At 36.6% G+C, this 16642-nt stretch overlaps 1 protein-coding gene across 2 annotated transcripts in view; it reads left to right on the forward strand.

Annotated features, from left to right (window-relative positions):
• The window catches only part of GRID1 (glutamate ionotropic receptor delta type subunit 1), a 660264-nt gene that overhangs the window by 541408 nt on the left and 102214 nt on the right, over positions 1–16642 (forward strand). For both annotated transcript variants that reach the window (XM_082424198.1, XM_082424199.1), the window contains exons 11-12: positions 1560–1884; positions 3089–3227. In XM_082424198.1, coding sequence (XP_082280324.1) covers positions 1560–1884; positions 3089–3227 — 464 coding nt within the window. The remainder of the gene's footprint in view (positions 1–1559; positions 1885–3088; positions 3228–16642) is intronic.

The raw sequence follows: 16642 nt of genomic DNA on the forward strand, positions 1-16642 counted from the left end.
CACCTCCACCATTTTTTCTCTTTACTCTAGGTATGTTGTTGGATTTCACAGTTTAGAAGTCAGTATATTTGCCCCTCTAGCCCGCATATTGGACCTGATAAAATCCTTCTATATAGTTTTCCCCAATTTGAATATGTAGTTTGGATCAGCTGTCGCAACCGGTCATTCTAAAATAAACCTAGCTCTGACGATGCCTCCTACTTAAGAGACCCCAGAGCCAAGATAGAGATGATCACTGTACATTTTAAGGCTCTTATGTTAACATCCACCTAGGCATAAGGATCCTAGTCTCCACCAGTCTTGGCAGCTTTAACCTCACAATCTAGTTCCATCTTAATGGGGTCTTGGGTGCCCAACTAGCTCAGTTAGTAGAGCATGAGACTATTAATGGGTCTTTGTCTATTTATTTTTAAAGGTATTTTTAATTTATTTATTTTATTTATTTATTTTTGGCTGCTTTGGGTCTTTGTTGCTGCTCGTGGGCTTTCTCTAGTTGCGGTGAGCGGGGGCTACTCTTCATTGCGGTGCACGGGCTTCTCATTGTGGTGGCTTCTCTTGTTGCAGAGCACAGGCTCTAGGCACCTGGACTTCAGGAGCTGTGGCTTGCGGGCTCTAAAGCGCAGGCTCAGTAGTTGTGGAGCACGGGCTTAGTTGCTCCGTGGCATGTGGGATCTTCCCAGACCAGGGCTCGAACCCGTGTCCCCTGCATTGGCAGGTGGATTCTTAACCACTGCACCAGCAGGGAAGCCCTCTTTGTCTATTTTAAAATTAAGCTCATCTTGGAAAGCAAAAATCTTGGGAGGTACTTCTGAGGTCGCAGCACAGGATGCCCAGAGAACCCCTTCACAGCTTGGCTTTACTAAAGGACAAAGCAGCCCATCTGTCTGAGAAGCCATGAGTTAAGGCAGGCAGAAGATCAAAGGAAGTGGATGACCCCTTTCTTCTTGGAGGATGTTACTCTCTGGCATAAAGTCTGCATATAAAACAATCTAGGCCTGATACACTAATGAGATTCAAGGTAGTTGTATACTCATCATATAACTTCTAAAGTGTTTTAGAGAAGAGAGATACTTGTGTGGGCTAATGACGTTTGGAGAGGTTTGATGGAAAAATGGAGTGTCCCTGTGGCCTTGAAGTATAGGAAGGATGTAGATAAGGCCAGAAGAAGATAGAAGGGAGTTGGGGCGGGGATGGGGGTGGGCGGTAAGAGGGAAATACCAACAAAAGAAAGGAGATAGTTCACTAAGGGGACTGTTAAGAAAATGAAGAAAAACTGTAATTCACACAGGAATGAAGATGGTTATAGACTCTTTCCTCCAGAAGTGGTTTCCAGGAGCTTTTAGGGTTTGGGAGAGAAATTTGTAAGGTGAAAGAGGTAATAACAGACACCTTAGTGCTGGATTTTCCTTACAACATTCAAAGTCACGAGGTGTCAACTCTCGAATCCATTTCCTCTGAACTGAACAACCCAACAAAGGGCAGAGGACAGGCCTTGACCCAGGGTAGAACCCAGTGGTAAACTGAGGACTGCTGTCTGATGAGATGGGTTTGCCTTTCAGAGAGCGGACCTAGCCATCTCCGCCATCACCATCACCCCAGAGAGGGAGAGTGTGGTGGACTTCAGCAAGCGGTACATGGACTACTCGGTGGGGATCCTCATCAAGAAGCCCGAGGAGAAAATCAGCATCTTCTCCCTTTTTGCTCCTTTTGATTTTGCCGTGTGGGCCTGCATTGCAGCAGCCATCCCTGTGGTTGGCGTGCTGATATTTGTGTTGAACCGGATACAGGCCGTGAGGGCTCAGAGTGCTGCCCAGCCCAGGCCATCTGCTTCTGCCACCTTAAACAGTGCCATCTGGATCGTCTACGGAGCCTTCGTACAGCAAGGTACCCTCCTGGTTTCTCAATGTTGGAAGAGCCCCAGGGGCTTGGAAGAACTTGTCCGTTGGCAAAGTTCTTGGATGCGTTTTGCCAAAGTCATTTGAAATGCAATCTTATTTAATCTCTAAGGTAGTCCTAATGTCATGCTGCTCCCAGTTTCTCTGAGTAATACCAGATAGGAACTAAATGAGATGACAACAGGGAACTTAACTTCAAGTCCTGATTTTCCACTTTAGATAAAATTAACCTCCGAGTTCTGCTTTGCACTTTCCTTGCCTCCTACATTAGATTGATTGTTATGCAGACAGGGTTGTCAGATGAAACTCTATCTTGTTTAAATTTGAAGTCTTAATGGGATAAAAAATCAAAATTGTTTTGCAATCATCTAAGAGGTACTCCAGCCATTCTTGAGATACAAAGTCTCCTGTCTCTGAGAAGTCTGGATAGCACTTGGGGAGTTACAGGATTGTGCAGTTTTGACTGGAAACAACAAATTGCAAAGTTCCTAATGTGAGTCCTAGCCTTATTTGCACCATGGCAAATGTATGCATTACTTGCTTGAGAGGTTATATAAGAATAGTCAGTGAGGAGTTTTCTTCTGCTACCACCTAAGGGACCAAGGAGAAACAATTGGCCTCAAAGAGGCAGCTTCTGACTACAAGCCACATGCAGTGATTTCTGAAAATCATAGGAAAAAAAAAAAGGTCATCTAGTGAGGGCTGAGTAATAATAAAAGTGATATGGTGCATCTCATTTCTTAAAAGAAAGCCAGGAAATCCTCCAGGTAGGAGGTAATTTTACATTTACAGAATTCCTGAGACTGTTCCATGTGAATTTAAAATGGAAAGGGACATTACATAGGGTTGCAGCCCTGAAAGTTCTCAACACAGTGAGGTAGAATCTTCTAACTAGAAGATTTCGATATTCGGAACTCTACTGTTGGCATTTTGACAAACATCCTGTCACTGAAAATGCCAATCCTAGCTTTTCCGTATTTTGTGGTCTGCCATCCCTTTCCAAGATTGGTGGTCCTGGCATTTTTTCCCCAGAATTGTCAGAGCCCACCATAACCAGCCGGCAGTCACCTTCCTGATCCCCAGCTCACCACCAGGGGTGGTTCCCTATGCCTGGCCGCAGGGCAGAGAATTTCTCTGGAGATGCAAGCAAGAGCAGAAGCCCAGGACCAATCCCCTTTGCCTGCCTCCTGCAGGTGGTGAATCCTCAGCGAACTCCATGGCCATGCGAATCGTGATGGGCAGCTGGTGGCTCTTCACCCTCATCGTGTGCTCCTCCTACACAGCCAATCTTGCTGCCTTCCTCACGGTGTCCAGGATGGATAACCCCATAAGGTAAGATCCATTACTCCTTCCAGAAGGCTGTAAAGAGAGGATGCAAACCTAGCCAGGGCAGCCTGGTGTCAAGGAGGCAGAGAAGGACTTAGATTCCAGATCTGCAATTTGATGACAGTAATCTTTAATGCATGAGGAGCATCACTCCTGTTGTGTTTTATTTCATGCACAATTAAACAGTGTATAAATTCATTAAATAATAGTTCTTTGAACATTTAAATTCTGCTTATAAGACTAATCAGTCAAAACATTAAAAATTAACAAAGTAAAAGTCCTCAGACCTTTCAATATTGATTACCAACTTATTTAATCAAAATTTTTAAACATTTAATTAAAATTAATTAAAACCACAAGTCTAATATATTTTTCCAGTCTTCAAACATCTAAAAATTGTTTTTAGAAACATGCCAGTTATCACAGTGATTAGAAAATTTGTCACTTACAGTTACAAAATTGTAAAATTATTGAAACCAAGGACTAAAAATGTTTCATTTTAACCAAAATGTTAAAAATATGGCATAAAAGAATTAGTTCAACATAGTGAAATAACTTGGAAATGCGTTTGCTTTATAGTCAGATTCTCACATACTGTGTGAATTACAAAAGAGCTTGGACAAAGTGAATGTCTGTTAGATATGTCATCGCTGAACTGACCAAAGGCAAAGATATAGTCGTACTTCCTTGGGTGCAATACCCTCTTCAGTATCACCTCTTACTTGATCCCTGATTATGGTTTTCTGTGTCCCTGCCTTCAGTAATTTCTCCTTTAATTCATCATACTTACTATCATCATATTGATTCTTTTGATCCATAGCCCTATAATCAAGTCATCCATACTCGACCAGCTTCTATAGCTCCCAACTGCCTATTTGAAAGAGGTTAGATTCCTTGATTAGGATTCAGAATTCAGAATGACATTATGTAGTCTTTATTTTAATTGACATTTTATTGAGATAATTATAGATTCACATGCAATTATAATTAGTAATGCAGAGAGATCTCATAATATCTTTTAACAAGTTTGCCCCAATGGTAACATTTTGCAAAACCAGGATATTAATGTTGATACAATTGACTGATTCTATTCAGATTTCTCATTTGTACTTGCCCTCATTTCTATGTGTGTGTGTGTGTGTGTGTGTGTGCATTTTATTCTACACAATCTTATCGTATGTGTAGATTTGTATTGTTCTTTTATAACCACACTCACCTCCTTTGCACTTCTTCCCCTCCAGTCCTGTTCTTAACACCTGGAAAACACTAATGTGTTCTCCATCTCTAAAATTTTGTTGTTTCAAGTATGTTATATAAATTGAATCACACTTTTGGGATTGACTTTTTCTTTCAGTATAATTCTCTGGAGATTCATTCAAATTGTTATGTGTATTAATAGTTCATTGCTTCTTTTTGCTTGGTAGAAGCCAGTGTAACACAGTTTATTTAACAATCCACCCATTGAAGGACATCTGGGTTGTTTCCAGTTTTGGGCAATTATGAATAAAGCCACTGTGAACATTTGTGTGTAGGTTTTTGTGTGAACGTGTTTTTATTAATATGTGATACATATCCAAGAATGTAATTGCTGCATCTGTGGTAATAGCATGTTGTTTTATTAAAAAAACGATCAAACTGCTTTCTAGTGACTGTACCATTTTACATTACTAGTAATGCAGGAATGATCCAGTTTCTTTGCATCTTTGCCAATATTTAGTGTTGTCACTATTTTTTATTTTACTATTCTGATAGGCATGGTGAGATAGCTCATTGTGGTTTTGTGTTTCCCTAACAACTAATTATATTGAATACCTTTTCATGTGCTTATTGCTATCTGTGTATTCTCTTCGATGAAATACCTCTTTGTGTGTTTTGCCCATTTTCTCACTGGATTGTTAATGTTGAGTTTTGAAAGTTCTTTATATATTTTAGACACTGGTTTCTTGCCAGATGTGTGGTTTGCAAATATTTTCCCCCACTCTGAAGTTTGTTTTATCAACCTCTTATCAAGGTCTTTCACAAAGAGGAGTTTTTAATTCTTATGAGGTCTAATTTATAAATTTATTCTTTTGTGGATCATGCTTTCGGTATCAAGTCTAACTCTTTGCCTAGCCCTAGACCCTGAAGATAATCTGGGATTGTTTGTTTGTTTGCTTGTTTTTCTAGAAGTTTTTTAGTTTTACATTTTACATTTTGGTCCACAATCAGTTTTGAGTTAATTTTTGTATAAGGTGTGAAGTTTGAGTTCTCTTTTTTTTTTTTTTTTTTTGGCTATGGATGTCCAATTGCTATAGCACCACTTATTAATTTAATTGCTATTTAAGTTTGTCCGAAATCAGTTGAACATATTTATGTGGGTCTATTTCTGGGTTCTCTATTCATTCCATTGATCTGTGTGCTGATTCCTTTGCCAATAGCACACTGTCTTGATTACTGTGGCTGCACAGTAAGCCTTAATACTGAGCATAGTGATTCCTCCCATTTTATTGTTCTTTGTCAAGATTGTTTTAACTATTCTGGGACCTGCATTTTCCATACAAATTTTAGAATAAGTTTGTCTATGGCTATATAAAAAAATTCTGTGGTTTTGACAGGAATTGCATTAATTATAGTTATAATTGCTTTAAGCCAAAAGGTCATGATTTGCTGAGAATATTTATCATGAATGGGTACTGGATTTTGCCAAATGCTTTTTTTACATTACTTGCCATAATTATATGCTTTTTCTTCTCTAACTTATTAATATGGTAGATTAAATTGATTGTTTTTTCAAATGTATATCTTGAATGAATCTCACTTTGTCATGGTCTATGATTCTTTTCATATATTGTTGAATTCTGTTCACTGATATTCTGGTTGAGGATTTTTGCATCTAAACTTAGAAGAAATATTGGTTTGTACTTTTATTTGTAGTGTCTTTGTCTGGTTTTGATATCAGGGTAACACTGGCCTCATAAAGTGATTTAGGAAATCATCTTCTATTTTTTGGAAGAGATTATGTAAAATTGCTGTTAATTCATCTTTAAGTGTTTGGCATTATTCTCCAGGGAAACCATCCAGGCATGGAGATTTCATATTTTTGGAGCTTTTAGATTGTGAATTAAATTTTTCATAGCTATAGGGCAATTCATATTGTCTGTTTCATCAAGTCTAGTTGGTTTATAGTGTTGTTCATGTTTTCATTTACTTGTTGATCTTCTGCCTTGTTGTTCTATCAATTACTGAAAGTGGGATATTGAAGTCTCCAACTATTTTTGTAGACCTGCCTCTTTCTCCCTTCAATTTTATCAATTTCTCTTCATGTGTTACATGTGTATATGTTTATAATTGTAATCGTTATATATTCTTATTGATGGCTGTTTTATCATTATTTAATGTTCTTTGTGTCTCATAAAATTTTTGTTTTAAAGTCTACTTTTTCTGATCATTAGCATAGCCACTCCACTTCTCTTTTGATTATTGTTTGTACAGAATATTTTTTCTATCCTTTTATATCATTTCAATCTGTCTGTCTCTGAATCTAAAGTGAGTAGCTTCTACACAGCAAATAGTTGAATTGTGGTTTTTAATTCAATCTACCACTGTCTACATTGTAATCAGAAAGTTTAATCCATTTATATATTTAATGTAATTAGTGATAAAGAAGACTTCACTTCTCCCATTTTGCTATTCATTTTATATATGTCTTACATCTTTTTTGTTCATTTTCTCCATTACTGCCTTATTTTGTGTTAAGTAGATATGTTTTTTTTTTTTTTTTTTATAAATTTATTTATTTATTTTTATTTATTTATGGCTGTGTTGGGTCTTCGTTTCTGTGCGAGGGCTTTCTCTAGTTGTGGCAAGCGGGGGCCACTCTTCATCGCGGTGCGCGGGCCTCTCACTGTCGCGGCCTCTCTTGTTGCGGAGCACAGGCTCCAGACGCGCAGGCTCAGTAATTGTGGCTCACAGGCCCAGTTGCTCCACGGCATGTGGGATCTTCCCAGACCAGGGCTCGAACCCGTGTCCCCTGCATTGGCAGGCAGATTCTCAACCACTGCGCCACCAGGGAAGCCCAAGTAGATATGTTTTGCATACCATTTTAATTACCTTAATGTTTCTTTTACTATATATTTTTTGAGTTATATTCTTAGTGGTTACCCTAGGCATTACAATTAATATCTTAGTTTATAGCAATTTAACTTGGATTAATACTACCTTATTTTAATAGTGTACAAAAACTTTGCTCCTATATTATTCTGTTCCACTGCATCCCTGCCCCAACAACTCATTTTCGAAGCTGTCTGACCCCTTCCTTTTTAGGAGATAATTAGTTTTTTTTCCAATTTATTCAATGGATAGTCTTCTCAAGTTAGTTTTTAAATTGTTATTTTTTGGTATTTTACTTACTGAATAAACTTCATTTTTTTAAAACAACAAATTTACCTAGATATTAGAATATATTATTAAAATGCATGTTTGTTGTTTTTTTATCTTTGTTTTTAAAATTGTGGTAAAATATACATAACATAAATTTTATCATTTTAATCATTTTAAGTGTACAGTTCAGTGTCATTAAGTATAATCACAGTGTTCTGCAAATATCACTACTATCTCTAGATCACGTCATCTTGCAAATATATATACAATATTCTTTATTCCCCTCTTCCCCAGACCCTGGAAACCACCATTCTATTTTCTGTCTCTATCAATTTGACTCTCTAGGTACCTCATATAAGTGAAATAATACAGTTTTTGTCTTTTTATGACTGGTTTATTTCACTTAGCATGTCTTCAAGGTTCACCATTTTGTCGTATGTGTCAGAATTTCCTTGCTTTTTAAGGATGAATAACATTTCATTGTATGTATATGCCACATTTTATTGATCTAGTCATCTGTCCAGGAACATGGGTTGCTTCCTTCTTTTGGCTATTATTTAATAATGCTGCTATAAATATAGGCATAAAAATAGCTGTTCAAGTCCCTGCTTTCAATATTTTTGGGTATATAGTCAGAAGTGGAATTGCTGGATCATATGGAAATTTTATGTTTAATAACGTTGAGGAACTACCTTACCTTATTCCACAGTAGCTGCACCATTTCACATTCCCACCAGCAAGACACAAGGATTCCAATTTCTTTAAATCCTCACCAACACTTGTTTTTATTTTGGCTTTTTGTTTTTATTTTTGTAATAGCTATCCTAATGAGTATGAAGTGATCTCATTTTGGTTTTGATTTGCATTTCCCTCGTGATTAGAGATGTTGAGCTTATTTTCATGTGTTTATTTTCCATTTGTATACCTTCTTTATAGAAATTTCTATTCAAGTCCTTTGCCCATTTTTTTTTTTAAAATTATTTATTTATTTATTTATGGTTGTGTTGGGTCTTCGTTTCTGTGCGAGGGCTCTCCCTAGTTGCGGCAAGCGGGGGCCACTCTTCATCGCGGTGCGCAGGCCTCTCACTGCGGGGGCCTCTCTTGTTGCGGAGCACAGGCTCCAGATGCGCAGGCTCAGCAGTTGTGGCACATGGGCCTAGCCGCTCCGCGGCATGTGGGATCCTCCCAGACCAGAGCTCGAACCCGTGTCCCCTGCATTGGCAGGCAGATTCTCAACCACTGCGCCACCAGGGAAGCCCCCTTTGCCCATTTTTAATTGAGTTGTTTTTGTTTGTTTGCTACTGAGTTGTAGGAGATTTTTGTATTCTGGATATTAATCCCTTACGAGATATGTGATTTGCAAATACTTTCTCCCATTCCATGGGTTGCCTTTTCTTCCTGCTGATAGTGTCCTTGGATGCAGAATTTGTTTTTTTTTAATTTTGATGAAGTCCAAATTATCTATTTCTTTGTTGTTGTCATTGCCTTTGCTTTTGTTGTCATAACAAAGAAATCTTGACACCATTGTTGAAAATCATTTGACCACTTATGGGACAGTATTTCTATGTTGTCTATTCTATTCCATTTGTTTGTATGTCTGTCATCACGCCAGTTCCTCACTGTTTTGATTACTGTGGCTTGTAGTACATTTTAAATTCAGAAGTTTGAGATCTCCAACTTTGTTCTTTATCAAGATTGTTTTGGCTGTTTGGCGTCCCTTGAGATTCCATATGAATTTTAGGGTGGAATTTTCTATTTCTGCAGAAAACATCATTGGAATTTTTTTTAAATTTATTTATTTATGGCTGTGTTGGGTCTTCGTTTCTGTGCGAGGGCTTTCTCCAGTTGTGGCAAGCGGGGGGCCACTCTTCATCGCGGTGCGCGGGCCTCTCACTATCGCGGCCTCTCTTGTTGCGGAGCACAGGCTCCAGACACGCAGGCTCAGTAATTGTGGCTCACGGGCCCAGTTGCTCCGCGGCATGTGGGATCCTCCCAGACCAGGGCTCGAACCCGTGTCCCCTGCATTGGCAGGCAGACTCTCAACCACTGCACCACCAGGGAAGCCCCATCATTGGAATTTTGATAGAGGTTGCATTGAATTTATAGATTGCTTTAGGTAGTATTGACATCATAACAATATTAAGTCTTCCAATCCATGAATACAGGATTCATTCCATTTATTTGTGTTTTAAATTCTTTTTCCAAAATTTTTAGTTTTTGGTGTACATGCCTTTTGCCTTTTTTTTTTCTTCAGTATTTTATTCTTTTTGATATTATTGTAATTGGAATTGTTTTTGTAATTTCCCTTTCAGACTGCTCATTGTGAATGTATAGAAATGCAGCTGGGTTTTGTGCATTGATTTTTGTATCCTGAAACATTGCTTAATTAATTTGTTAGTTCTAATAGTTTTGTGTGTGTGTGTGCATATGTGTCTGTCTAATTTTAGCATTTTCTGTGTATAAGGTCATGTCTGACAACAGAGATACTTCTACTTCTTCCTTTCCAATTTATTTCCAGTTATTTCTTTTTCTTACCTAATTGTCTAACTGTGATTTCTAGTACTATGTTGAGTACTACGTGGTAAAAGAAGATATCCTTGTCTTGTTCCTAATTTTAGAGAAAAGTCTTTCAGTCTTTCACCATTGAGTATGATGTTAGCTTTGGGTTTCTCAACCATTGTTACGTTATGGTTGTTTCCTTTTATTCCTAGCTTGAGTTTTTATTATGAAAGGGTGCTGGATTTTTTCAAATGCTTTTCCTGCATTGAGATGATAATGTGGTTTGTATCTTCATTCTGTTAATGTGCTATATTACATTGATAAAATTTTTTATGTTGAACCATTCTTGCATTCCAGGAATAAATCCTTCTTGGTCATGGTACATAATCCTTTTAATATGCTGTTGAATTCAGTTTGTAAGTATTTCACTGAGAATTTTTGCATCAACATTCATTAGGAATATTGGTTTGTAGTTTTCTTTTTTTGTAGTGTCTTTTTTGGACTTTAGTATCAAGGTAATGCTGGCCTCATAAAATGAATTAGGAAGTATTCCCTCTTCTTGAATTTTTTTGGTAAGAGTTTGATGAAGATTGGTGTTTCTTCTTCTTTTTAAAAATTATTTATTTATTTATTTGGCTGCATTGGGTCTTCTTTGTTGCACGTGGGCTTTCTCTAGTTGCAGAGAGCAGGGGCTACTCTGCGTTGCAGTGCGCGGGCTTCTCATTGCAGTGGCTTCTCTTGTTGTGGAGCACAGCATGCTGGCTTCAATAGTTGTGGCTTGTGGGCTCTAGAGCACAGGCTCAGTAGTTGTGGCACACGGACTTAGTTGCTCCATGGCATGTGGGATCTTCTCAGACCAGGGATTGAACCCATGTCCCCTGCATTGGCAGGTGGATTCTTAACCACTGAGCCACCAAGGAAGTCCTGGTGTTTATTCTTCTTTAAATTGTAGAAGTCCACAGTGAAGCTATCTGGTCCTGGGCTTTTCTGATTAGATCCTGATTAGATCTCCTTACTAGTTATAGGTCTATTCAGATATTGTTTCTTCATGATTCAGTCTTAGTAGGTTGTGCATTTATAGAAATTTGTCCATTTTATCTAGGTAGACTATCTAATTTGTTAAAATACAGTTGACAGGTATTATGATATAAATACATTTGTTCTTACTGCTATCATGTTTACATGATTTTTATGCATTCTTAATTATTTTCATAAAGTTTAACATTTAGTTACCATTGTTATTACTGTGTTTCTCCCACCACCTTCCCCCCCACTAGAAATTAAGCATCCTCTTTTAACCTCCAGTGGTTTCCTTTAGGCTTCAATTTGCATGCACTGCTATTTCTCTTTCAGAATCAAGAGTGAAACCATGTATTCATATCTCTTCCTATGTAAGAGGATAGTGGGATATCTTTTTTTCCTCTTCTTCCACCTACTCAGTCATTTTTTTGGTTGATAGAATCTGAGATTTTAGACTCAGTTTACTCTGATTTTTTTCTTTTGTTATGTTTTTAAATCTTCTACGGTTTCTCTAAGATACATATTTGGCATTTGCATTCTTTTGTTTTATCTCATCCATATTTATAGTCATTATTTGCACTGAATTCTATGTTCAAAATGTTTCAGTGCTTGTTGACTACCTCTTTATTCTATGATTTAGCCATCATTCATTTCTTTATTTTAATGCATTTTTACTCTACTAGAATAGCTCTTTGAGCAATATATCTAGCAAGAGTGGTATATTTTCTGGGACAGCATATCTGCGAATCTTTTTCTGTTCTATTTACACATGAATTGAACTTATCTGAGTGTAATATTCTTGTGTCACAACTTCTCCCCTTACTATTCTATAGAAGTTGCTCCATTGCCTGAATTCTATAGAATTTGTTCCCTTGCTCTTCTTGTATGTAATGCTACAGAGAAGCATAAGTATACCCCATTCACCTCCTCTTTCTCTACTTCTCTTCCCCTTCTTACTCTGTTCTCTGTTCTCCCCTCTTTCTCTCCCCCCCGTTTCCATCATCTTCCCCTTCCTCCTTCCCTTTCCCTTCTCTTCCTCCTCTCCCTCCTATGCTTTCTGTCCTTCCTCTTCCTCCCTCTAGTTTAATCCTTCCTCCTCCTCCCTCCCATTCCTCTTTCTCCATATCCACATGAAAGCCTGCATGTGAATTTTTTATAGCAGTTTTCTTAAATTGTCAAAATGTGGCAACAACTAAGATGTCCTTAAAGAGGTAAAGTATAAGTAAACTGGAGTACATCCAGGTAATGGAATACCAGTGCTAAAAAGAAAGGAACTATCAAGCCATGGAAAAACATGGAGGAACCTTAAATACATATTGATAAGTGAAAGCCTTATGATAAATAAATACATATGTATGTGTATATATATATATATTTACAAATTTTATAATGTATAGATTTATTTTATATATGTATATAAAGAGAGAGAGAGATGTATGGATTTTATGAAGACCTATGTATGTAAGTTTTAAGATATCTTTGTGGATAAAATGGGAAAAAATATGAGCAGGGCAGCACTAGATATGTATTAGGCCAAATAAAGCCAACTTAACATATTTTTAATTGATCATGCTATTGGTGTTATATCTAAGAAGTCATGGCCAAACCCAAGGTGGATCAATTGCTCTTTGCAAACTGAACTTAAAGGCTTTTTACACATGGATCATCATCAATTTGGATGTGAAGATTCCATTTTTAAAGTTAACTTATGGATAAAGACATTGAACAGGAATCATAAACAGTTGGATGTGACCTGAATTTACTTCCCAAGTTTGTGGGGTTTTTTGGTAGCATAGTGTTTTAAATATTTAAATTTGAATGACTTTGGTGGTGCTAGCACTCTTCAGGTTGCCTCTGGTCCCACCATCCTCTGTTTTATTACACCTGATAGCTTCACACTTTCACATACTCATCTTTCAACATCAAGTCATTCAAGTTAGTGCCCTGTGACATAGAAGACCTGGATGACTCTTTGTGAGCTAGCAAGTCTTACACATCCGTGCTATTCAAAGTGTGGCACACAGACCAACATTGCTGGCATAAATCCTAGGCCTTATCTCAGATCTCATGAATCAGAATTTTTATCTAAGTAGGTCTCCAAATAATTTTTGTTCACATTAAAGTTTGAAAAGCACTGCCTCCAATTAGACAAAAATGATCTATGAAATTCTAACAGCCTGAAGCGATTGGTTTCAACTAACAAATGCATTTTAATAGAGCTATATACATCAGTTCCTGCCTTCGGGGCACCACAAACTGTAAAAGAAAGATGGTGCATATTAATGGTACCAAGAAAAAGAATGTGGGACTTACTCTACATGCCATGATGGAATAACAGTTATCTGAGTAGACCTCCCATCATTAACAACTGGAAAACTGGAAAAATAGGCTGTTTACAAGCATTTTAAACATAAAGGCACAGGTAGATTGAGAAAGAAGGGAAAAGATATACCATGCAAATAATAAGCATAAGAAAGCTTGTAAGGCTATCTCAACATTAGACAAAGTAGAATTTATGCCATAGAGTATTACAAGGGGTAAAGGGAGACCTTACATAATGATAAAAGAAACAGTTTCACCAAAAAGGCAATTCTAAATATGTTTGTACTTTATAACGAAGCATCAAAGTTTATGATATAAAATTTGACAAATCTAATGGGAGAAATAGAAAAATCTAATATAGTCCAAATTTTAATTTCATTCTCTTAGAAATTTACATAACAAGTAAGCAAAAGACTAACAAGGCTATAGAAGATCTAAAAAATGCTATCAACCAACTTGATGTAATTGACATTTATAGGACACTACACCCAACAATTGCAGAATACACATTCTTTTCAAGTATGCATCCACCAAGATGCATCATTCATTGGGCCATAGAGTTAAATCTCAATCAAGTTCAAAAGAATAAAATCTTACCAAGTATGTTCTATCACTATAATTGAGTTAAAGTAGAAAGCAAAAAAAAAAAAAAAAATCTAGAAAATCCCCACTGAAATTTAAATAACATAATTCTAAACCTATGGGTCAAAGAAAAGAATCATAAAAGAAATATAAAAAATATTTCTAAGTAAGCAATAATGAAAACACAATATATCAAAATTTGTGGAATGCAGGTAAAATAATGCTTAAAGGAAAGTTTATAGCTTTAAATGCCTATATAAGGGACAGAAAATGCTAAAATTTGAGATTCTTAGTTTCCCTCTCAGAAAAGATAAAAAAAAAATAAGAACAGGCTAAACTCAAAGTAATTTTAAAGAAAGACATAGATTATGTATAACAACATAGAAAAGTAGCAAAGTCAAAAGTTGGTTGTTTGATAAGTTTAATAAAGTTAATAAACCCCAAACAAGAATAATCAAGAAAAATGAGAGAAAACTGAAATTATTAATATCACGAATGAAAGTGGGGATTTCACTATAGATCTTTTAGACATTAAATGAATAACAAGACAATATTATGAACAACTTTATGCCAGTAAATTCAACAACTTAAATGAAATGGATACATTTCTTTAAAAACACATCTTATAAAAACTGATTTAAAAAGAGACAGAAAATCTGAATATTAATTATCTATTAAATATATTGGATTTGTAAGCCTCACTACAAATGAAATTCCAGGCCCAGATGGCATCGCTGGTGAGTTCTAGCCAACACTCAAATAAATGACACTAATCATAAACTTTTTCAGAAAATAGAGGAGAAAATGTTTTTTAATTCATTTAATGAAACTGGCATAATTCTGATACCAAAAACCAAAAAAGATATTACAAGACAAGAAAATCACTGCCCAATATCCCCCATGAACTTAGATGTAAACATCCTCAACAAAATGGTAGGAGATTGAATCTAGCAATACATAAACAGGATAATACATCATATTCCAGTGTAGTCTTATCCCTGGGATACAAGTTTGTTTCAGTATTTGAGAACCAATTAATGTGATTCACCACATTAACAAAATAAAGGACAAAATTCACATGATCATCTCAAATGATACAGAAAAGCATCTGACAAAATTAACCACCCATTCATGATTAATAAATAAATACATAAAAGGAAACTTCCACACCCTGATAACAGCACAGAGAACTGACTACTAACAACATACTTAGCGATGCTTTTTCCCCAACATCATATTGTGGGTCCATGTCTGACCAACAAGCAATAAAAGAAATGAAAGATGGATGTACAGACTTGAGAGGGAGAAGTAACACTGTCTGTTTTCTGATGACATGATTAGCTTTGTGAAAAATCCTAAAAGTCTTCTAATAAAATTAAATCTAATAAATAAATCTTCATAGGCTGCCAGAAACAAAGTCCCTATGCAAAAATCAATTGTATTTTTACATACTAATAACCAACAACTGGAAAACAAATTTTAAAAAATTATAATAGTACCAAAAGTATAAATTCTTAGGAATACTTTTTTTTTTAAATGTATAAGTTATACCTTTAGCAGAAAATTTAGTGGAAAATGTCACCAAGAGAAATTAAAGATCTAAATAAATGGAGAGATATCCAATATTCATGGATTGGAATACTCAATATGTTGAGATGGCAAATCGTCCTAACTGAGCTGTAGAGTCAATGCAATCCCCATTAAAATTCCAGCAGACTTTTAAAAAATAGAACTGGAAAAGATTATATATATATATTCAAAGGCTCTAGAATGGGGAACAGAATTTTGAAAAAGAACAAAGTTGGAAGACCAGCACTACTTGATTTCAAGACTTTCTACAGAGCTGTAGGGGCATTCTGCATGCCCTCTGTCTAACTGTATTTATTCTCATTTCTCAGTGCTCTTGCTTCCCTGGCTATGTTCCTCAAAGATCACAGTTAGTTTTCTGCTCTGTGGCCTTCACTAAGCTAGTTATTTTTGGAACACTCTTCTATGCTTTTGACCCAACCAACACTGACTCATTTCTCAAGTCTCTACTCAAATGTCACCTCCTCACAGTGGCCTTCCTGGATATTCCTCAATTTAAATCACCCTTTTCTATTTTTCTCTTTCATATACTTTAGTACTTTTCTTTCTTAGTAATTGTCACATGAGTTTATGTGTTTACTTTTGTTATAATGCATCCGTCATTCTAGATATTAAACTCCATGGATCCAGGGACTGAGTTTGTTTGTCCTCCATTGTATAACCAATGCTTAGCACAATGCCTGGCACAGCTCAGCTGCCATAACAAAATACCATAGACTGGATGGCTTAAACAATAGGAATTTATTTCTCATAGTTCTGGGGGCTGGGAAGTCCAAGATCCCGGTGCCAGCAGGTTTGGTTCTTGGTGAGAGTCCTCTTCCTGGCTTGCAGATGGCCTCCTTCTCTCTGCTGGGTCCTCACATGGTGGAGAGAGAGGGAGCACTGGTCTCTCTTTTTCTTATAAGGTCACTAATCCCATCATGGGGGCTCCACCCTCATGACCTTATCTAAACCTAATTACCTCCCAAAGGCCCACCTTGAAATACCATCACATCAGAGATAAGGGCTTCAACTTGTGAATTTGGGGAGGGCTGAGTGGAATACAACATTCA

This window comes from Balaenoptera physalus (genome assembly GCF_965194825.1).
Source record: "Balaenoptera physalus genome assembly, chromosome: 14".
Classification (NCBI taxonomy): domain Eukaryota; kingdom Metazoa; phylum Chordata; class Mammalia; order Artiodactyla; family Balaenopteridae; genus Balaenoptera; species Balaenoptera physalus.